The following is a 22,979-nucleotide window of genomic DNA, read 5'->3' on the forward strand; positions in this document are numbered from 1 at the left end:
TCGTATCTCAGTGGATCTGGAGGGTCTTTAGCTGCTCTGCTTCTCTGTCGTAAATCAAGCCTGTCAGAATCCATCAAGTTCTATCTGTAATACACAGCACAGTGCAGGAGGTGGACTGCGTTGAATCATCTGCGGTTTGTCTGTGCACAGTGAAAAATAGCTGCTGGTGGGAAGATGAGGCTCTTGATGATGATGAGGTTCAGGGGCATTGTTTATGAAAAGGGTTTCAAAGGTCACATTTTCCCAGCCAAAAAAATAGTCTGGCAATAAACCGCTGATTGTCATTTTTAAACTTCAACTTTTGCAAAGATTAAGCAACCTATATTTAATGTGTTTGTTCGTGAGGTTTAGTGGTGCTGGCAGACAAGATTTTTGCTACCTTTGGACAGAGCCAGGCTAGCCGTTTTCCCTCAATTTCCAGTCTTTATGCTATGCTAAGCTAAGCTACGCTGCTGCTGGTGGTAGCTTCATATTTACAGTACAGACATGAGAGTGGTGTCAGTCTAAGCATATTACCTGAAATGTCAAAGTATTCAGGTATATTTTTGACCTTTAGGGTGGCTGTTTCCCAATGCTTGCAGAGTTTATGCTAAGCTAAGCCAATCATTTCCTGACTAACCTACATATGGGCATGATCTTTTCATCTAACTCACTAAAAGAAAAGTCCCTATAAAAGGCTGAACTATTCCTTTGATTTAAGGATATTTACATCTAAATTCGGTGAAGAGTGTCAGGAACATGACTGTTTTTGGCCTTCTCCTTGAACGCGGATGTGAACACCCTAAAAACACACTTAATTCCAAAACTCAGCTTGGTCTTCATTGTTTTCTGCATCACATGCGCTGGAGTGCAAAACCAAAACAAAGGAAAATGTGTCACTTACGGACTGCAGTGTAACACACAGCCATGCACCTGCTGCCTTGTTGGCACGAAGCCTTTTTATAATTAGAAATCCCAGACAGGTGACTAACACACTTTACCTTTGATGGATCAGTACTTCAGTCCCACGTTGAAAAAACAGAAAATGCAGAGCAGACAGACAGATGGGTGTGCCAGACAACCGTCTGCAGTCTTTAAACACACCACAGAACCAGTCAGAGAACAGACCACTGAAATGTTGCAACACAGGACAACAAACAAAACCGGAAACTCACTGGTGTGGCACCTGCAGCTGCTGTTGGACAATAGGCCTATTCAGCTATTATAAAACATTTCTATTTACAGGTAATTTAAAATAAAACTGTCATCATAATCTCTTTGTTTTCATCTTTTGATCCAATGTGATGGATGTATTTGGATGTTGATTTTGACATTATTGTCAGGAGTGTTAAGTATTTCTAAGGTTTTTCTCCTGCAGCCTGTATTGTAAGCCATTGGATTCATTAGTGGTTGTGTGGGCTTTGCCTAGGTAACAACTATTGATCCAAGAGGTTCTTCCGCTGCATAAAAGGCTTTGGCTGTGGCAGCCCGTCGATCCTGACTGTCAATATGGGAAGAATAAAGCATCTGTTTAACAGACAAGATCTACTGCATCCATCTCATGCCGCAGGAGCCAGAGTTAGCTTGTTCTGCGGTTGAGGGAAGGTTAAAGTTAGGTTTTCTGAAGGAAAAGGTGAAATCTGATGAGGAAATGGTACCAGAGAGGGTTTGCAGACAGAGGGCGCTATCAACATACAGATCTAGGGGCAATTTTAACAAAAGCAATCCAGGGAATGAACAGTCAGCCTGCTGCTATGAGCCTTTGTAGAATAACATTTTAGAGAATTTTTTTCAAAGAGGATGAATTACAAATATGTAGTCTGTAGTGCTTTCATGGCTGTTTCATGCTTTGTTCATATGTTGAAAGAGTTTAAGCACCCACTCTCACTGCAGAGGTTCTATACGTAGTGAAAGTGCAGTATGTGAGCATCACAGTGTCACAGCAGATAGTTGATCACCTTCATCCTGTTTTGTTTTTTTTAAACCACAAAACTTAAAGGAAGCAGGTACAGATGTTTCTGACCTTTTCCTTGGCTGGGATTTAAGTTGTGGCTCAATAAAGTTAATTTTAAAGGAGGAAATATGGCACAAAAACAAAATGCACTAGAGTGTAATTCTGGAAATAAACTAATTACATCTCCAAAGAAAAAAAAAAAAAAACGTCACAAAACCACCAACAAAACCTTTTTCCAGCATCCCCAAACTCCCCCCTTTCCATCAGGCTGAAGCTCTTCTTCTCTAAGAGGAGATAGCAGCCAATATCAATATTTCATAAACAAATGAAACACTGGATAGAGGCTCGCATCTGAGTGGCCCTGGAGGGGAGAGTCGATCAATGGTTGGATAGCTCTGTCCGCTGGTGTCTGCCAGTCCCAACCCACGCAGGATAATGCTATTACCCATCAGTCCGAGTGGACCATCGACCGGCCTGCAGCTCAGTGAGTGGGCTAATCCAATAAAAAGCATTAAAACATTTGTTCTGTGACACACTGGCTGCAGGTCCGAGCCCAGAACTCAGGACTGCTGAACCCACCTGGCTGAACACTGTTCAGACATAGACATAGACATAGAGGACTATTTTGCAGAACTAATATAGTTTTAGTGTTATTTTATTATTACAAGTGACCTGACAACCACATCTGGATCATGAATGTCCAACAAATGAGTGTTGAGTGATGTCTAGAACAGAACAAACTACACCTGATAGAGGTTGACTTGGGTGTAGATCATTTAATCAGTGCTCTAGTGAGATGGATAGATAGTAACTGAGTTTTAACATTCAAGATATAATACAAGCTAAGTTGTGGTTTGAAAAATTATGTCATTTTAACTTACACAATCACCTATATGTGGTGTTAATTATTATATCTATGTTACAGTTTAGCATTTGAAGATACCACTGCTGCCATTTTAGTTCATATGCAGCTACTTGCCACTATTAGCTTCTGTATCATTTTAGTCTGGGACCATAAGCTGTGCCACGAGCAGCTAGCTAGCTTTCTGTGGTTTGCTTACAAGCTAGCTCCATCTCAAGAAAAAAGTATCACATGTAGGTTTTCACTTTTAAGTGTTTAGTTCTCGATCTGTCTCACCACTAACAGGAGCTACCACTTCTGCCAATATAGCTAATATGCAGCTACTTGCTACTATTAGCTTCTGTATCATCAGGGATCATAAGTTGCTAGCAGCTAGCAAGCTTTCTGTGGCTAGCTTACAAGCTGGCTTCTTCTCAAGAAAAATGAATCACACGCAGGCTTTCAGTGTTTAAATGGTTAGCTCTCACTCTGTCTCATCACAAACAGGACATAAAGAAGCATCTGAAAAATAGTGTGAAGATGTCTGGGTTTTACCTTTCGAAATGCAACCTGTTGTTCACAAGTATACTGTAGCTGGTCCAAGGCTGAGATCTTCCAATATGGCTGCCACATGGTTATACACAGGACACAGTGTTGTGCTACTTCAACAGGACTCAACTAAAGAAAGAACTACATATGAACAACAACTTGGAAACATTATCAGACATACTAGAAAGGTCTGGCCTTTGTTCTATCAACAACTACCAGCACATAGTGCTATCCTCTGGGTGTCTTACAGAATGTGCCTCAAAACAGCCTTTATATACACAACAAGATGGCCGATTGTTTGTCAATTATCCAATGAGAAGCCAACACATGAAAGGCCGGCCTCTAAAAGAAGCAGCACAGAAAACCAGAAAACCTTTTCTGAAAAGAAGCTTGATTTACTTCATGATTTCGAAAGTACCACAAAGTATTTTGGTATTACAGAGTTCAAAGTGATCTGATAAATGAGAGGTTTGTGGGTTTTGCTGATGCTGACAAAATGAATATGCTGCAGATTTCAGCTTTAATGGTAGTTTTACCTGCTACATATATCAGTAGAGGACCTTTATGTGTCTGAATGGGTCTGGAATGTCTGGAGAATCCATCTGTCAGTACTGCTTTTAAGTGGAAATCCACTGGGTGGTAAACACGTGTCTTGGCCATCTGCAGTGCCTCAGAATTTCCCTCATGTTTTCCAACACTTCCTTTTCTTCTGTGATGCCATCACTGTCTGCCTTCCCTTTTCAAGGCCCCATGTTGTCTCACCCAAACCCCCAGTGCTGTTGTAGTTTAACCCCCCCTCCACACATACACACACTCAAACATGCATACACTTAGATTCCTCTCTCCCTCATTTGCAGCAGGTCATCGGCCCTGTCAGGACTGGCAAATCTCAGAATATTAATCTGCAGTCTTGCTCTCCCTGACCTTTACTTACCTCACTGTCTGTTTCTGCTGCTCACCCATCTGTCTTCCCTCATTTGTTGTCCGCAGCTCTTTACCTGTCTGCCTGTATTCTCTCATCCTGTTACTCTTTGTTGAGCAAACAAGGTAAAAGCCTTTTAACGCCTAACAACTCCTCTATGTCCTGCAGCAGAAAAAGAAATAAATAAAAAACACTTTTCACATATTGAAATGATCAGGAATTAAGTCGCCAGACTGTCAGAGGGTTTGAACAGTTCTTGCATTATGTTTCTGGTTTCAATCTGGTCACTGAAAGCAGGAATGCTTTTTTATACTAAAAGAAATAAATCCACTTTCTTTGGTTTCACCAGTAACAGCCACTATAAGCTCGGTGAGCCTGGTTGTGCAACATTAATGGGGGAGGTAAAGTTGTGGATAATGACCCCAAGGGAGTGGGAGGTAAGTGAGTAAAAGCGTGAGAAAGGGGAAATGAAAGAGAGGAGAACCAGGAAATGCCATGTCACAGAGAGTCATTGCCTTCAGTGGGTTAATCTTCACAATCTGCATCAAATCCTCATGAGAACGTCAACAAACACAAAGGATCAGCTGCAGGAGTGGACTTAATGATTTGAGGGCTTGAGGCAAAAACCAGCATGGGCCCCCCAAGAGTCTGAACTCTGGAGCTAATCTGTCTTAAGTGAGAAAAGCGCAACATTGTCTGCTACATATTATGATAAAACAATGCTAATTTGATTAATAAATGCATTTTGAGGGAAATGTAATTGCTGCCCAGATTAGCAGCAACATTTTTCTGGTGGAGGAAGTGAAGTGTTTTTTTAGTGCACACAAGGCAGAAGGAGGTGGGCGGGATGGATGGTGGGTGCACAAGACCGGAATTTACATCCCACGTGTGGTTAGGTTAAAATAAAAAGTTAGATCAAGGAAAGACTTTGGTTTTGGTTAAATGTTAGTAAATACGCTGTATTTCGCATTTGCAGTCACTTTTGACTTTTTCAATATTTAACCAAAACCATGATCTTTACAAAACCTTAACAAAGAGCTTTGGGAGACTAAACATAAGCATAAAAAACACAATCATTTAATGGTTATATTTGCCACATACATGTGCGAATTATAGGGAAATACAACATGAAAATCGACCCCCAAAAAAGCAATAGCATCATCGCTCCAGTAAATGTGCCCAAAACAAAATAAAATGTACCTATTTATATAACGCTCTGGATGAAGATGTAGCACTTGCTTATCCTCTTGTATTTAACAAGCTGTAAGCTTACTGTAAGCTAACACTAGCTAGCTCACGCTAATTAGCTTAGCTTTCAACACTTACTCTTCTGCTCAAATTCTGCTATGTGTCTGTTTGTGCAGCCTCCTGCGGCACAGCCCATCTCTGAAATGTGCAGAGTCGAGCACAAATGTAACTTAAAGAACAGTCAGTGGGCAGGGTAGTGTCCCTCCAGCCGGCTGGTCCACAGCAGACTGTTTATGTGACTTGCAGATGTTTACCAGGTAGACATCTATGTCCGTCTATGCTAATGACAGAGAATAAAAAACTAACACTAATAATGTGTGTTGCATTTAATTTTCCTTACTCTGTTTTAATTTAGGCATTTCAAATCTTCCATAGCTGTGTCACTCATCATATCTCAGTGCTGATCATCACTCCTTTATATTTTCTTATCAGTCTTGCATTATTTGCCTTTGGCCTTCAGTTTAAACAGACCTAATGCTTAGAAGACCTCAATTTTATAGCATCCACAGTAATAGTTATTGGCAGTAGATGTACAGCAGGGGACTCTTTGTTGAAATCATAACACAACTGAAAATTATGATAATATTCTGGAATTAGTGGGTTAACTGAAACCTGACCAAATGTATGAGTCACTGGAGGGGAAAATGAAAAAGCATTTTGCGAAAAAAAAAAAAAAAAAAAAAGTAAAGTTTCTTGAAATTGATAAACAAAATGATCTCAGCTTGTTTCCGGTTAGTTATGCAGATACAGCAGACAGCTTTACCGGATTTTAAGACTGCGTGTGGTGAAATGTACGCTGTGTTTTTTTCCGTTCAGGGTTTGGGTTAATATCTGACGTGGATGTAAGATGAAGTGGACATTAGTTAAAGCAAGTATTCAGTTTTGAATTGTTGCATCAGATTTTTTTAATATGTGTAGGAGTCCTCTCTGCAACTAACACAGTGCGGTTTCGAGAAGAAGTAACAGTATAATTTTAGGAGGAGGCAGGAGGATGACGATGTGTAACCTCAGCATTCAGGGAGGCTCTGGGAGTTTCCCCCCTAAGAGAAGGTATAAATAGTCTCCATGGCTTATTTGTCTGTCCAGAAAAGCATTAGTGAATTACAGTTGTAATTGCTATATTGATCTGCTCTGTAAAACATGCTCTATCCCTTGCATCAGTTTCTGTTTGTCCCAGCAGTCTTTGCAGACAATACATGTGACCCATTTTTCCATAAGAAAGGACAAAATTGGAGCAAGTAACAGCAGCTTTTACTGTGAAAATTCGACATATAAAACAATATATCAAAAAGTTTATTAATATATATAGAGAATCTTGACTTAATTTAACTTTTGTATGCAGCAGGTTGACATAAAAGTAGAAGATACAGGCTTTTTTGGAGGCTTTCCGTAAATCAGGAGTACAACAATATGATTAAACAAAATGTCTGCCAGCAAGAGTAATTGGATTTCCAATTTACATGAAGCTTGAAGGTGGTTTGACTCACTTGTGTAAGGGCAAAGATGGACTCGGGGGTGAATTTGCCTGCAATCAATAAGTCATCTTCTCCCAGACTCTGAACCTTTATCTGTTTCCTCAGATCTAACTGGGGTTTGTATTGATCTGCGTGAGTGATGGATGGGCTTGTATTGAGGCTGCATGTCAGCTTCAGTGACTGCTGCGCATACAGATCGTTGGTGTGTGACTTCAGACTGGTCAAAGTTCAGCTGTGTGATGAATCATGAGCAAACTGTACACAGCAACTCAATAAAAAGAGAATTGGGAAGAGATAAATACAAGAGTGTTGGTCAGTGATACTGTGAATTTAGCGGCAGCAGCTAAAGTGTTAATTATTGAGGGTCAGTTGTCGCCTCTTGCCTTAAACGTGCCTCCACAATCATTTCCCAAATAGCCAAGTTGAGGTAAAGTTTATCGAACTTTCTCACTATATTTTCATTCAAACTATGACTTACTATGACTTTCAACCCACTGTTCAAGCTACAGCACGAGATAAGCAGGGAACAGCTAGCAAAGAGAAACTGATAGCAGCTCTGTCACATTTATTTTCCATGAAACTGCCCTTGAAATTAAGTAAGGAAGCACTTTCTGTATGTCCCTGTCCTCCCTTGACTTCTTTAGAGCAGATGATGCTTAGTCTGTCACCGAACGGCATGTTCTCTGTGACCTGGAAACATCTGGAGAGGGAAGCGGGAAGGCTGGGGTTACTCAGAATGAAAAACAACACCTTGAAACCAAAACCAGCAACTGTTATATAGGGTATGCTGACTTTCTGAGTCGTGCCACTTCACAAAAAATCCCTGAAGATGCCACAAAGAAGTTTCAGTCTGAGTATTAAATAGAATGAACAACTACTTGATTTATTGGAAATTTTTTACAGAAAGTCAAGGTCCCCGGAAGATGAATTTTCATCTATTGCAATGAAAACTTTGTGGTTTTTAGTGAAATGTCTCAACATCTATTGGTAATAACTTTGGGGAGCCATTGACTTCGAGCACCATCAACAGGCCCAAATTTTACTGAGCTCAACACTTGGATTCATGCCCAAATATCTGTAGAACTTATGATATTCCCATCAGACAGCGGTGCTTTGTTTTCAGTGCTAATTAGCAAATGTTAGCATGCTAACATGCTAAATTAAGAAGGTGGACATTGTAAGAATTACACCTGCTAAACATCTGCATGTCAGCATTGTCAATGTGAGCATGCTGACATTAGCATTGAGCTGTGGCTAAAAACAGCATCACAGAGCTGCTAGCTTGTTTCTGAAACTACCCTAAGGCCCCAAACGGCACCTGATACATGTGATCAGTATCTAGATACATTCTCTGGATAAAGATGGATCTTTGCATTTACAGATAAACCTGGTGTTAAAATGCTAGGTTAGGTGATCTTTCAACCGTTTTTCTATGAATGTGGTCAAGCTGCATGGATTGCATTTACGCTTTGCTGAGATCTGATCACAATATGAGCCTCATGTGGTCCGACATGCATTTTCATCTTCCACAAACATGCCTCTTTTCCTAGAAAATGTATGCAGCTGCAGATCGAATTTTAATGCCAGGTGCAAAGATGATATGGCACAGACCACTCTTCACGAGAGGAACTTTGAAGTACTGATCCTGGTGTTGTAACACACTGAAACATCACCACTCTCTGATGTGAGTATTTGACATGGCTGCAGTGTTCACTTTCATCGGGTCTCATGCTGTTGCAGCAAAGAGCAGAAATGCAATCATAAAATATTCACAGCTTTAAAAGCTGATGGAGGCCACAGTCTTTCTCTGTTAAGACACACACAGCCCATAAAAATTATATCTACAAGCTGCAGTGTTATTTCATTAGCTTACTAAACATTGTTTACATCTTGGCAGGTTGTCATCAGGATATCTCTGTTCAAACTGCATCAAGCTCTTGTGAACACACGTCTTTCTGCCAACACACTTTTAAGGGAAATGATCATAGGTGAGAATCTGGACAGGTATCAACTCTCTGTCTACTGTTTGGGGCCTCTGGCAATATCCCACAATCAACCGCCCATTACACCAGGAAAACACTTTCATTTCTACAGCTCAGCAGCATTCAAAGACTTGTCAATCCTGCCCACATTTATTTTCCCATGGGAGTCAGCCAAATCCAGCATGACGGTTACTAAATCCTGTCTTTCCCACTAAGAAGTTTCTATTTGTAAAGCAATCAGTTGATGCAGTGACATAATACTGAGGAGTGAATATAGAACATCAAAGAAAATGCACATATTACTCAACATATCAGCTTCTTCTTCTTCTTCTTCTTCTTCTTCACAACAGCATCTTGATTGATTTAGATAATAGTGTGCTTACAACTAAAATGGTTCTCTAATTTGGCACTGTATCCTGGTCTAAGCAGGTCACCAACATTTTTCATGTCTCTGTTTGAAGCTCTACCAAAATGAAGTCTTGTATTCCTCTGTGAGGGTCTGTCCTCTGAGTATGTCTTTGCACCATAGTGCTCTCTCTTTTCTTAGCACGTGATATACAACTATACAAACCTCCTCTTACGTGGAAGTGCTTTCTCTTGTCTCACAATTAGTGCTATTGATGTTTTCTAACATCAGCCCCCTTCCTGAAAATGCTGTATGCTCTACCGTGGGATGAGCCACTGGGGGCTTTTCCTGTGAGCTGAAGAGACATCTTGTGGCGAGGAGGAAACACTAGCCATTGGCCAAGGTCAAAGAGATAAAACGTGGTCAATAGTTTCCTCGGACAAGGAAGTCATTTATCATTTCAGCTCACAAACACAAACAAGAAAGACAGCACAGCCTCTGCTACTGCGTTTTTTAGAATTAGATTTATTGTCTTGAGATGAAAGAGGCATGGGCTTTATATTAAATGACAGAAATGTCTAAAAAGACATTAAAAAGTGTCTCTTCATGATTTTTACAGGTTGGTGATTCACGATGAGGCAGCAGTTCACAGATGTGATTAATCTCATTTTCTTGTGCTGCTAATGCCAATATCAATCATAAGCATGGTTTCAATTAAATCCAGAACATCTTATTATGGTACAAAAAGTGCATAAATATATATTATTGAGGACATTGAATCAAGCCTCCTGATATTGGAAATATTAGTGCCAGCAACTCTATCATAATGAATTAAAGCATCATTAAGAGATTCCCTTAATTCATCAGACATGCAGAGTGGATGCATGCTGAGGAAAACCAGACAAAGCAGCCAGATGCACACAAAGCTTTCTGACCCTCTTTCCTCAGCTGGCTATCATTATCTCAAATATTTCACCCATGTTTCCACCTGGTGAGCCCGAAGCCACAAGCAACAAAGGCAAAACTTTTCTACAAATTCGACACTTTCCGTTGACGCTGGAGCCAGAGCGTCTTTAATAGGACCTGCTGTTCGTTCACTGTTCAGATCTTTAGAAAACTGCAAAACAAACACGCAACACAACAGAGAGCAAGTGAGGTCCTCCAGCTGAGTGACGTCTCGCTCAGGCCTCTACTGTGTGTGTTTACCAGCGTTGGCCTGTGCCACCCATCACGCCACATACTGTGGAGTCAACAACACAGGAACAGGGCGGCGGCAGATGTGCTCACCTAACTCTCCTCTGCCCGCCTGACAAGCATCATTTTGGTGCAGACATCCTTCCCCCCTCTTCCTGTGAGCATAGCTGACAGTGACATCGGGCCGTGTGTGTCACAGGCTGCGTTATAAAGCACAAAGGCCATGAGGGAGCTCTGTCTGTCATGGTGTGCACTCGAAAACACAGACAGTCTTTCACTTGGCGGCACTGTGACGGACCGATTCTGAAAGCTCTGCCTCTGCAGGGCAAATGTCATCCTTCTTTGCAATGCTTGAATCTAATGTCCAATCACCATCCATCACTAATTATCAAATTCAGAGTGAAGTAGGTCAGCATTTATGAAATCATTTCAAAAGGCTTTTTTCCTGAAGACTGCACATTTAGATAACGCTTTATCTTGTTATTTATGGCACTAACTTACTGTGAATCCCAACTTGTTGCAAACAGAGGGAGCTGAATTTGTCTTTGGAGCACACACTGTCTCACAGAAGTCAGGAGAAGCAGTGCAGTGGCCATGGCAACTGTGCTCGAGCCACAACAAGAAGGGTTTTGTCCTGATGGGTCGCTTTGCTGAACCCCACTGCGACTGGTCTCCTTTCAGTCTCGTTCTCACTCTCTTTCTCTCTCCCTCTCCCCCTCACACACTACTAACACACACTCACACACACACACACACACACACAGAAACCAGTCTTTCCTATTTTCCCAGGGTGCGTGGTGTCCCTGCATGGGGAGTGTTTACAGGATGTTATCTGTGTCAGTGCCGGCCCCTCATCCCTCTCTGAGTGGGTTTCTGAGGAATGCTGGAACGAGATGGAGGAGTTCCAAAGGGGGAGTGACGAGAGAGCCCGAGAGAGAGAGAGAGAGAGAGAGAGAGAGAGAGAGAGAGAGAGTATATATTCATCCCAAGGAGGCTGGTGCTCACAGGCACAGCTGGACTGCTGGATAACTGGACTGTAGCCCACTGGATATTTAACTGGAAAGGTGAGTTCTTCTTTTTTTGCCCTAATTCTTTATGAAACATCTCCATCATCAACTTCATCACTTTACACACATTTTTAGTTTACTAGTGTAAAGCTAGGGTTCAGCATTTCTCCGCATAATTAAAACTCTCTATATTTCTTTCTATTTACTTGAAAGTTCAATGTTTTTTTCTGCAGAAAAAAAGCCCAAATTAAAGTAAAATGCCAGAGGTAGAGATGAGCCCTTTGGGGGATGTGGTTTTGTATGTGGTCTCCATTAAAGCTGTGTAGCTCTGAAGCAAAGCATATAACGTTGAAAGGGGAGACCAGTGTTTGATCAAGTGCTCTGTGGGACTCGCCTTTTTTTCACCTCAGAAAAATATATTTCACTCTCTGTGTTGAGAGGAGACAGACTTTTCTTTTTTGGTTTTACAAGGGTCGATAATTTGAAGCACAAACCAAGATAATTACTCAGTAAGTACTTTTCTTTTACTGTTAGTTTTTTTCCTTTTTTAGACTGGAATTTGATTCTGTTGTGTAATTACAGGTTTGAATTTTGAATAGTGCAGTTTTTGTTATTTTTGTCAGCTGGTTCACGTAGAAATGTGGAAAAATTATAAAGGCACTGATGGCATGTGACTGAATAAAGTAAATCTAATTAGTGCAGTGATAGGAAAGGCTGTAAAATGACACCACTGATCTCATCACTGCAGCAATTATTGGTGATCTTATGTTCAGTGGTTATACATATAAACCTGTATTTGCCGCTTTTGGTCACAAATACTCACAAAAAAGATATTTGTGTTTGGTTTTAATTACGCTGTGGTTGTAATGATGAGGGACGTGTGATTGCATTATTGAACAACTGCTGTGGTGGAGATTTTCTTCTCTCAGACCTGGGTGTGCCTTTTTTTGAACTGGATATGGGCTCCAGGGAACAAGAAATGAGTTAGGTCATCTCTCCTGGGTATTGTACACTGAAAACCATATTATCATTACCAAAAGTAAATTCCCATCATCTGCCATGTTGTGAACATCTGTGTTTGCTTTGGGCCTTGGCTATTGTTAGTGCAGTAAAAATGACATCCCAAAGGACCAGTGCTGCAATGTTGCACAATACTTCACGTCATAATTCATGAGTACACACACCATGTTTGATATTTGTTCTGAATTGCCATCCAAGTGTGCTTCGTTTGTGTACTTTCATGAGCTTTTTTGATGTGTGTCAATGCCACCAAGGCTTAAAAACGAGTCCCTGTCATTAACCGAGGCTCTGAGGGTGCGGCATGAAACTGGATGCCTACATGTGCTGACATGACCTGCCGTTTGCTTTATTGTACGGTTTTGTTTGTCAGGAAAATGTCCTGTGAGAAAAAATGACTTAATCTCAGCTGGTTGCATTTGCTTTGCCAAATATACCTGAAAAAGAAAAAGGAGCGGAAGATTTTTTTCTGAAGTGTTATAAAATCACACTATAATGAACTTTACAAGGGTTTCATGTTTCTTCTTCTTTCAGGCACCAGAAAAGTCTTGGGCGGTGGAAATCATTTTAGATTAGCTAGTGCGAAATACATATCACAAAGATGAACAGTGTGGCAGACTGGCTCGTGCAGAACAGGGACAAGATCGAGAAAGGTGTGGAGATCATGGGGCAAGCCTCTGAGGTGCTCGCTGCCACGGTGGGCCAACTTCACCCGGTCTTGGAGGCCGTGTTCGTTGCTTCTGCCGAGTTACTCAGCAACCCGGAAGGCAAAGAGGCTCGCTATATGACTCAGCAGTTCGAACTGGTGAACCAGCAGCTTGAGGGAATCCAAGATGAGATTGATAAAATTGCCCTGGAGCTGCAGAGGACGTCGATGAATAAGCAGAACTTTGATCGAGAGGCGCAGATGCTCAGCCAGTATGAAAAGTTCCAGGACTTTGTCAACGCCAAGCCAAAGTTCAAAGAGAAGAAGATGGAGAAGTTCCTCAGCCATTACGAGAACACTGATGGCGACTTGAACTTGGATGCCCTCTACAATGCTGTCACTGGGGAGAACACCTCAGGAGACCCTATGCTGGACACAGTAGTCACCACAGAGCAGAGAAGCAGAAGGGCAGTTGAGGATTTCTGTGCCCGGCTGAAGAAGCTCTTTGTTGTGGGCATCATCGCTGTCATGGGCCATGCTGCCCTCAAGGAAGGGGTGGTGGGAGAGGAGATGGTGAAGAAGTGGCAGGATCGTATGGAGGATGTGGAGAAACGAATGAAAGCGGCTGTGGATGACTGTACAGAGAACTTTGCAGATCAGGCCAAGCTTGACATGGAGCACATCCTTCAGGAGAGTCCCAGCACTGTCAACCAAGACTTCATCAAATCTCTTCTGGATTCACTTGCCAAGAAATACGACTGGGTGAACTGGTCCATTAGGGCCTTCAGCGACAGGGAGCGCATTTTCTTTTTCAACTGGCTGGCAGGAAAGAAATACCATGGAAGCGGAGGAGCCAACTGGTTTGACATTTTGACCAAGAACAAGATCAAAGTTGTGGTCTCTTTCTGTGTTAACCCCAAGCCCATTAACAAGAGCCAGATCCTGGAGCAGATTGAGGGCCAGAAGCTGAAGGGCAACATGATGGGGGTGGCTCTGTCTTTGAACAAGAGCTTCCCCAACTGCCTGGTCCATGCTGTCAGCCATTACAAGGAGGTGGTGGAGACCAACAACTTCCATGAGGATTGTTACTACTATGGAAAACACAAAAGAGCCTACCTGTGTATCCACCCTGAATAGGCTCACAGGCGTGTAGCTGCGTACAGGAAGAAGTGAACTGCAAATCAATTCATGAATGTCTTCACCAGGGAACTGGAAATATTTCCATTCTAGAAATGTATTCAGAAATATTGTCAATGTTGATGCATAATCTGCCTTGTCTGGTTTCTGGTATGTGATTCATTGTCATAATTATAACAATTTTTATTATTTTAGATGTATATCTATCCTCTGTTGATGATACAGCCATTTCAGGGTGTTATAGAAATTTTTCAGGGCCACACATCTCCATACCAGCTTTGACTTGTTATGTGTTATGACCCAAGATTGTCCAGATTTTGCTGCCAGAGACTTTACCATGTTTGTATTAAGGTACCCTTTCCCTTTAATGTGGTTAATTTGAGCCTCACAGTTCATTACTGGCCTTTGAAACCTCTAGAAAAAGCAAGCAAGTGGACCTTGTGTTGAAATTGTTTTGTCAGCTGCTGTTTCTGACATCAAGAATGAACTTTAAAGCCTCAACATTTTGGTCAAAGCACTTGTTCATTTTCTTACAAAGAGTGAAATGAGAGGATTGATACCACTCTTATGCTACAGCCAGGAGACAGTTGGGTTAGCTTAGCATCAAGGCTTGAACTAGCGAGCCTGCCTCTGTCCAAAGGTAACAAAATCTGCCTACCAGCACAATCTGAGCATGTACAGTTGAGCAAACCTGCTGATGAAGCCTGTGTGATAAGATGCAAGCAGGCGAATAGCTGGTCCTTGAGTTGAGTCTTGCCAATTACTTATTTTATCCAAGTTCTCAATCGGTTTTTCAGAACTATCTATACAACATATATATCACAAAAGAAATAAATGGCATGTTCTGTGGTCTGCAAAAGAAAAATCTATTCTAATATTCGTGCAGCTTTTGATGCAATACAGTGCTGCAGGGCATACTTCTAAAAATCTACAGTCCACAGTCAATTCATCAAGATACTTATGTATATTTCACTTTTTCATTTGTAATAAACCAAAAAAAAATATGAATGCTTTTGTCATTATTGGAAATCATTTCTGCATTGCTGTTAAGAACTTTTTAATTAAAACCTACAATTATTCACGACTCAGCATTAAGCAAAACGAATTCAGGCGATCTCCTTCAGCAGTTATAAGCTTTAATAACATGACATTGTTTGTCAGATGGGTGGAGGTTGTAAAAATATCACCACAGCAACAACATGTTATGCTATGAACGTTTTTCCCTGCCTGTCTGGCTGGGTGTGCCTGCGCTCTGTAACATGAGAGCCACATGACCAATAGGAAGGCAAACAGTCTGGAAGTTAGTCTGTTTCTTCCGCAAACTTTCTAAGGTGAGTCCACTTCTGATCAAAATGTTTCGTGGTGCACAGGCACATTTAGAGTAACTGTGTGGTACTAATAGAAAACCGTTTTACGAAGTGATCGATCCAGCTTCATCGACTTTTCTCCAGTCTGTCGTTACATAATCGAGCGCTTTTTTCCTTTGACGCACCGCAGTGCTGTTAAAATCATCCTGACACGTTTTGTTAACGCAGCTTCATTTAATAAAGTGGAGCATTAGATGAATCCGCAGAATTTCATGCAGTTTAAACAAAAAGGGTCTACTTTTATGGGCGTTGGTTGCCAGCTCTGGTGCCACCGCTTCACTTTTTCCAGGAAGTGCCAAACTTTGTAAAAGGCGTGATCCGCTTGTGTTGCGCTGGAACGAAAAGCAGATCTGCGGTGTTAACCTGCCATGTTTGTTTGGCTCTCTGTCCTGTAAAATGATACAATTAGAGCCCTTGTACACGGACTGATCAATACAGTTTCCATTAAGAGGGCGCATTAACGGAGCGATTAGTGCCCGGCCTGAGTGGTCAGAGGGAGGCTTTGGTCCTCTTTGTGTCCAGAGGAAGCTCTGACAGACAGCATCCGTGACATGAACTCTTCGAGGGCAACACTGTGCAGGCAGCATGCACATGATGTGTTTCACTTCCGTTGATTGCAGTGTAATAATCATCACAGATGCTGTTGAATGAAACTGACCTCGTGAAATATCAAGAAATTAACATGTTTCTGATGCAGGTTTTAAGTCAGTAGATTCCATTTCATGAAACAGTTTATTGCCAGAGGTGGAAAAACTCACTCAAATAAAAGTGTAAATGTCACACTGTAAAAATCTTTAAAGTAAAAGTCCTGCATTCAAAAGTACTGGCAGTGCAGAATATGATTTATTTTAAAGCACTGTATTGTATTGATGCATTGTATTGTATTTTACCGTAGTAGCTGGTAGAAGTGGAGCTAGTTTTATTTTATTCAATAAATATTTGGGAGTTTAGTCTCATGGTTTCCAAACTACAGGCTGGGCCCCCTTCTCCATTTCTATGAAACCATTCAGCAAATGGAAATCAGAGACTTCTGAAATCTAAAAACGGGCCCCAAGTATATGATGTTTTCGTGACAAGCCAAAAAGTTGAAAACCCTTTTATTTTAATGATGCATTTTATTTTGTAAGCTTATTTTTTTCTGAAAAGTAGTAGCAGTACTAACTAAAGTGCTCAAATATCTGTTTCCTTCTGCAATGTAGTATAGAGCAAATGGATATACTGGAGTAGCTTTAAGTATAGTATAGTACTTGATGTAATGTATTTAGTTACTCACTGTATATTACTGAATATTGGTGGAAGTATAAGTGAAAACAATGGTTGTCATGCTTGTCTATCCTGGCATTCAAACTGCAGATGCACCTCCAGCTCTGTCTCTGGAAATGTGATTTCTTCAAGCTTTTTTATGTTTGACCTGTCTGTGTGAAGGTGCTTTACATGCACTCAGTGTGCAGTTACACAACCCCTGGGACGCTGAACATCAGTGGAGAGCAGGAATCACGGTGTGATCACGCTCAAATCAAATAAGATACAGCCGCTGAAAATGTTCAAACATCCTGCTGCTAGAATTTTCTCTGTTTTGTTGTTTTTGTTCTCTAGTCTTACAAGGAAATTATGCAGATATTTTCAGAATTATAACAGTCATAGAGCTTTGTGGTTGACATTCAACATACAACTGTTTGGGAGAAAACTTAAATATATATGCTTATTGCTTAGCGTTAGATGAGAAGATTGATACCACTCTCATGTCTGTGCCTTAAATATGAAGCTACAGCTAGCTGCTGTTTAGCTTAGCTTAGCATAAAGACTGGAAACAGGGGGAAACAGCTAGCCTGGCTGTGTGCAAACATAACAAAAATCTCCCAGCCAGCACCTCTAAATCTCAATAATTAACACGTTATGTGTCGTTTGTTTAATTTCTACAAAACTTAACAGTAAAACTAGGCTCAGTTTTTTTCAGGGGTCATGTATCAAGACTCCAGAATGAACAAAATGTGTTGGTTTTACACTGGTTTTGAGAATGAATTAAACAAGGAGGCACAATGTGTTAATAAATGATCTTCAGAGGGGTTTGTGGGTGGATTTTATGTTCAGCCAGACTATCTGCATTCCTCTGTTTCCACCCTTAATGCTAAGCTAAGCTAACCAGCTGCTGGCTGTAGCTTGATATTTAAGGTGCAGACACGTGGTTCTGGTCAAGAAAGCAAATCAGTGTATTTCGCAAAAATTCGAACTATTCCTTTAATGTTGAAGCCCTCAGATGGACGTGTTTGTTCTGGTGGGATGCGCCCACCAGTGCAGACATCCCTCATGTCTGTGGATGCCTGCAGATGTGTGTGACCACTGCAGAGGTGTGTGATGCATCAGGCTGAGAAATGGGTGCTATCTCCGTCTAGATAAAACCCACAGAGCAGACCACAGCGCTGAGACAAATGAGCTGACAGATTATTTTCCATTGTCTTGTTGCTGTGGTAACTTGCTGAGCTCCAGTGTAAAAGGCACCCTTGCCCAGCAAGTTTAACCTCTTCCACTTAATCACTTCCCACGCCTGCTGCTCTAATATTGACAGGGGCGGCTGAGGAGAAACAGCACCACTGCTTCTCCTTCAGCCACAATTAAGAAACTGAGTGTGAACAACAATCCTGAGGCCAGAAAGCTGAATTAAAACATTCATTACCTACAGCTGCTGCATGGACAGTGAATATGAGGCTGAGTTTGTGAAGCCACTGAACGACTGTACCATCATTCTGTACCTAAATTTGATTTCCAAACAAATCACATATTTCCACTTTTGCAAAAGGACATGTCTGAACATGCCCTGAAATCTGCCTGGGCTGAGCTTTTTCTGCTTCCTGGCCACTGGGAGGAGTTGTTAGTGTTTTATTAAGATTTTCCACATCTTGTGCATAAGTGCAAGACAGGAAGTCATTTTCTTCATATCAACCATCACCCAGCATCACAGAGTGCTTCTAACCTTTTGTATTATTATGTTAAGGCCATTGAAAACAATGATTTACCTTCCAAGTAAAATTGTAGACACTTATTTACAGAAAATGAAAATAGACTGAGAAAAAAAACTCTGTGGATGGAGTTTGCTCAGTTAAATCCATTGAGGCTTCACTGGCTTGAAGTTAAGGAGGAACATTTAACATTTTGACATCTGCTTATTTGAGTTAGATGAGAAGACTGACATCATTCAGCCTGTCTGTCCAATATGAAGCTACAGCCAGCAGCCGGTTATCTTAGCTTAGTATTAAGACTGTAAATAAGGGAAGCAGCTAGCCTGAAGTTGTCCAAAGGTAACAAAATATGATCAGGAAAATCTGCAGTCAAGAAATAATCCAGCACATAAAACCACAACTTGTTATTTTTACTGTTTGACATTTTAATTAGTGAGCTTTAAAGGTGCTGGTAGGTGCTGAAAGTTCATTATTAGCCTTGAGAACAGTGTTTACTATTTCCTTTCTTGGGCTTGGCTTGAAGTCAGTGAGCGCTCCTCCATGTTGTCTTCAAATGAGTCATACTACTGCGCTAACAGAAATGGTATATTGCTTGTTTTAGAGATAAAACACTGCAGCTGCTCCCCTTTTTCATAGAACTCACAATGTTAACTGTTGACACTGTGTATGTATGTGTTTACTGTTGTTTCCCAACAGTAAACACATACATAACATGCAGACAGTTGAACCAGTACCGGCCGGCCGTCATTGCTGCATTCTCTTTGCATTGTTGACTCATTGCTCACTGGGTGTGGCCAGCAGCCAGCACTGAAGCTCACTGGGCTGTTTCTCTCTTTTCCTTATCAGTTTTTGCCGTGTTGTAAGAGGAGCAAGACACGGGCCACAGTCCAACAACACTGGAACAGAACTGTGAGTAAATCACGAAAACCCAGCATTTGTTTCTGTCAGTAAAAATGAAATGGTTCACATATCAAGGTACACATTCACTACTATAGCTGCTTGTTAGCATATGTATTAGTAGCATACTGGCTCTTTAGCAGTCATGATAAAGCACTTAGTAATGCTGACTCTGAGGGTTAGGTTTAGGGTATTAACGTCATAGTTTGTACTATCAATCAGCAGTATTATTTTCTAACCATGTCAATATTTTCTCCTGCTAGAATCAGTCTGAGAGACAGCAGCAAAGATGACAAGCCAGCTACAGCAGCTAGTAGCAGAGAAGAAGGACATGGTGGAGACTGTGATGGAGGTGTTCGAACAGGGGGCTGAAGTCGTCGCCAGTATTGCCGGCGACCTTTTCCCTGTTTTCTCCATCGCTGCTCCGATTGTTAAACTGGCTCTGGACAATGTAGACAGCAAAGAGGCCACATTCATGAAGGAGCAGTTTCAGAAGGTGCGAGAGCGCCTGGAGGTGGTCTCGGAGGAGATTCAGAGGATCAACGATGAGATCAAGAAGAGTGGATTGGATGCTGTGTATTTCCCGCTGGAGGAGAACATCACTAACCAGTTCAGGAAGTACATGGACATCCTTAACGCCAAACCCAAGTTCCGGGAGGTCAAGAAGAAGCTTTTCCTGGATCATTTTGCCAAGACCGGCGGTGACAAAAACCTTCACACCCTCTACAACGCTGTGACGGGAGATAACTTCTCTGGGGAATCGGTGCTTGAGATCACCCTGAACTACGAGGAGAAAAGTCGCCGACCGGTGGAGGACTTCTGTGCCAGGCTGAAGAAGCTCTTCTGTATCGGGCTCATCGCGCTGCTGGGCCACGCCGCTCTGAAGGGATATGATGAGGACGAGGCGCTTCTGAAAGACTGGGGTGAGAAGATGAAGGTGGTCCAGGATAAAATGAATGCCGTCATTGAAGACTGCATCGTCAGCTTCCCCCAGCAAGCTGAGCTGGACTCCCGTCGACTGGTGAGGGACCACTCAGACTTAACCAACCAGCAGTTGGCCGAGGATATCATAGAGAAATTAAAGAAGAAGTACGACTGGGTGCGCTGGTCTGTGCGTATATTCAAGTCCCCTTCAGGCCTGTTCGCCAACAAGAAGGATTACCACTGCCCCACAGGGAAGAGTCGCTTCCAGGTCCCGTCATCAGATGAGAAACTTAACGTCTGGGTGTCCTACAGCTCCTCACCTGAGCCTGTGGATAAGAGTCACGTCCAGCAGCTGATCCAGAGTCAGAAGAAGGTCACGGTGGTGGGCGTCGCAGAGCTCCTCTTTGAGAAGCTGCCCGGCGACTGCGTGGTCCACACGGTGAAAACCAGCAAAGACCTGGCCTGCTCCTGGAGCTTCTCAGATGAGCTCCACTACTGGGAGGAGCACAAAAACTTCTACGTCTGCGTTCACTCGGCTTGAAGATGCGGACACAGAAAAAACTCTCAAAAGTCACTCAATCTCTGTTTGTAGGCGACTTCGTAGTTAGATAGATAATCACAGTCTATCACTGCCTTAAACAGTATGTGCCTTAGTTTCACCTCTCAAATAGTCTTTTTTTTTACTCAGTTATTCTCTTTTTCTAAGTCACTTTCGTGCAGACCTCAATGTGCATCAGGTCAAGCTTTTTTATTTATATAGCCCAATATTACAAATAACAAATTTGCTTCAAGGGGCCTCACAACCTGCAGCATATAACACCCTCTGTCCTGACTTTAATAGGGGAGAAAACCCCTACGTCTCCTCCAGGTTAGTAGTAGATGTTTCTCTTCCACAAGAAAGTAACAAAAACTAGATTCTTTAACTAACAATAAAGACCCTTTTGATGCCATGCAGACGCACTTTGTTTATGTCTCAGAGCAGATGGAAGAGTTTTGCCCTTTGTTTAGGCTGTAATAGAGCCCAGTGTCGCTTCATTTTGAAAGTAACATAATAACCTACAGGTTGACAGTTGCAGAGAAATTCAGGTATGAGATCTAAACCGTATTTTCGTCTCATGAGGTTGTTTTGTTTTGTGGGAAAGTTGTTGCTTTAGGATCCGGCTGTCATGCAGAGATTATGTTTTGCTGGTAGTGATAAGTGGTGACCTCACCCTGATGAGGACGTATTTACCAAAGCCATGAGAGAAAATGGCTCCAGACTGTGACGGAGGCTGTACCAGAAGCTGTCTGCTGCACCGCACAAACAAAGCACGAGAAAACACAAGAGACAAGGCCTCAAACAACACTTGCTGTGGTGAACTGAAGCCTGTGAAACTTTATTTACACTCCCTGCCACGGACATGCCCGGGCGTAGCGACGGCAACGCTTTGTTTCCATACAGATGACTAGCTTAGCTGTGCCTGTGTCACATCTTCACCTGTGTGGTTGTGCAACACAAACTGGAAACTTGTACCTGCTCAAAACCCTCAACTTCTGTTACTTTATACGTTTAAATGTAGAGGATTTACTTTTAAATAGGAATAAACTGCTGAATTTTGAACAATCTTGGGTTTGGGATTTGGGATTTTTTTCCCTTTGAAGAGATTTTGATCAGAATTTGTATAATGGGACCACGACTTTGACACTATATTGCAGAGAGATTCTGTTTATAAACCACTGAGCTGTTTTCATGGCTTTAGATATTTTGTGTGTTATTGTACATCACAGTCATCTGTGTTTCTTGTTTGTTTGTGTATTGTTTATATGTCATTACAGCATTAAATCATGTCCCATATTTGCTGTAAAATTACTGATACAAAGGGTTTATGTTGTACGTCTGTTGTGTATTACTTCTATTTCCACACTGTGTATTTGGGCTGTCGGTGTCTCAGATTCAAAACCCTGTTGGTACGCCAAAGCAATGAATGTAATGAATCTTCCAAATAAACACAATCATATGTACACTTTCTCTTGTTTATTTATTTATGTGAATGACAGAAATGTCTGACTGTCTGTTACAGGACTGACTCTGAAAACATGAAGCAAATGTGCTTTTGTGGCTGTTTGACATTTTGCTAAAACGACAGTGAGTCTAAACCTGTGAGGAGGTGAAATTCACATAAGCTGCACAATAACTGAAGTGAAAAATGTACGTAGTTGGTGTTCCCACGTGTGAGGATCAGGATGCTCACTCTCACAAAGACTCAAATCTGCCCTTTGTGGCTCAAGGATGTCTCTTCACCTGTTGACCCCACTGCTGCCCAGTAAAACCAGTAAACCCTGTAAAAAATGCTACGGGGTAGTTTCAACACACCCATGGATTTCAAATGTACAGATAAACAGCACAGACTTGTTTAATTACAAGACAAGGAGATAAGTAACATACCAGATTCCAGTGAGGTGTCATTGAGCGAGGTACCATGAAGGTAACACTCAGCTGCTCTGTGGAGAAAACTTGCAGCTTAGTAAAACAGAGAAAAGAGAGGAAGGATATTATG

At 41.7% G+C, this 22,979-nt stretch overlaps 1 protein-coding gene across 3 annotated transcripts; it reads left to right on the forward strand.

Annotated features, from left to right (window-relative positions):
• Positions 1-11,297: 11,297 nt before the first annotated feature.
• On the forward strand, positions 11,298-22,438 carry LOC143325036 (protein rapunzel-like). Of its 3 annotated transcripts, none has more exons than XM_076737909.1 (3): positions 11,494-11,554; positions 19,468-19,530; positions 19,782-22,438. In XM_076737909.1, exon 3 carries the CDS (start codon positions 19,808-19,810, stop codon positions 20,981-20,983), a length of 1,176 nt encoding a protein of 391 aa, XP_076594024.1. In that variant the 5' UTR covers positions 11,494-11,554; positions 19,468-19,530; positions 19,782-19,807; the 3' UTR covers positions 20,984-22,438. The 3 variants fall into 3 exon arrangements, with proteins under 3 accessions (XP_076594022.1, XP_076594024.1, XP_076594023.1); XM_076737908.1 differs by lacking the exon at positions 11,494-11,554 and adding an exon at positions 15,514-15,628; XM_076737907.1 differs by lacking the exons at positions 19,468-19,530; positions 19,782-22,438 and adding an exon at positions 13,049-15,290 and having other exon boundaries at positions 11,298-11,554.
• The last annotated feature ends 541 nt before the right edge of the window (positions 22,439-22,979 follow it).

The sequence above is a fragment of the Chaetodon auriga genome, chromosome 8, assembly GCF_051107435.1.
Source record: "Chaetodon auriga isolate fChaAug3 chromosome 8, fChaAug3.hap1, whole genome shotgun sequence".
NCBI lineage: Eukaryota > Metazoa > Chordata > Actinopteri > Chaetodontiformes > Chaetodontidae > Chaetodon > Chaetodon auriga.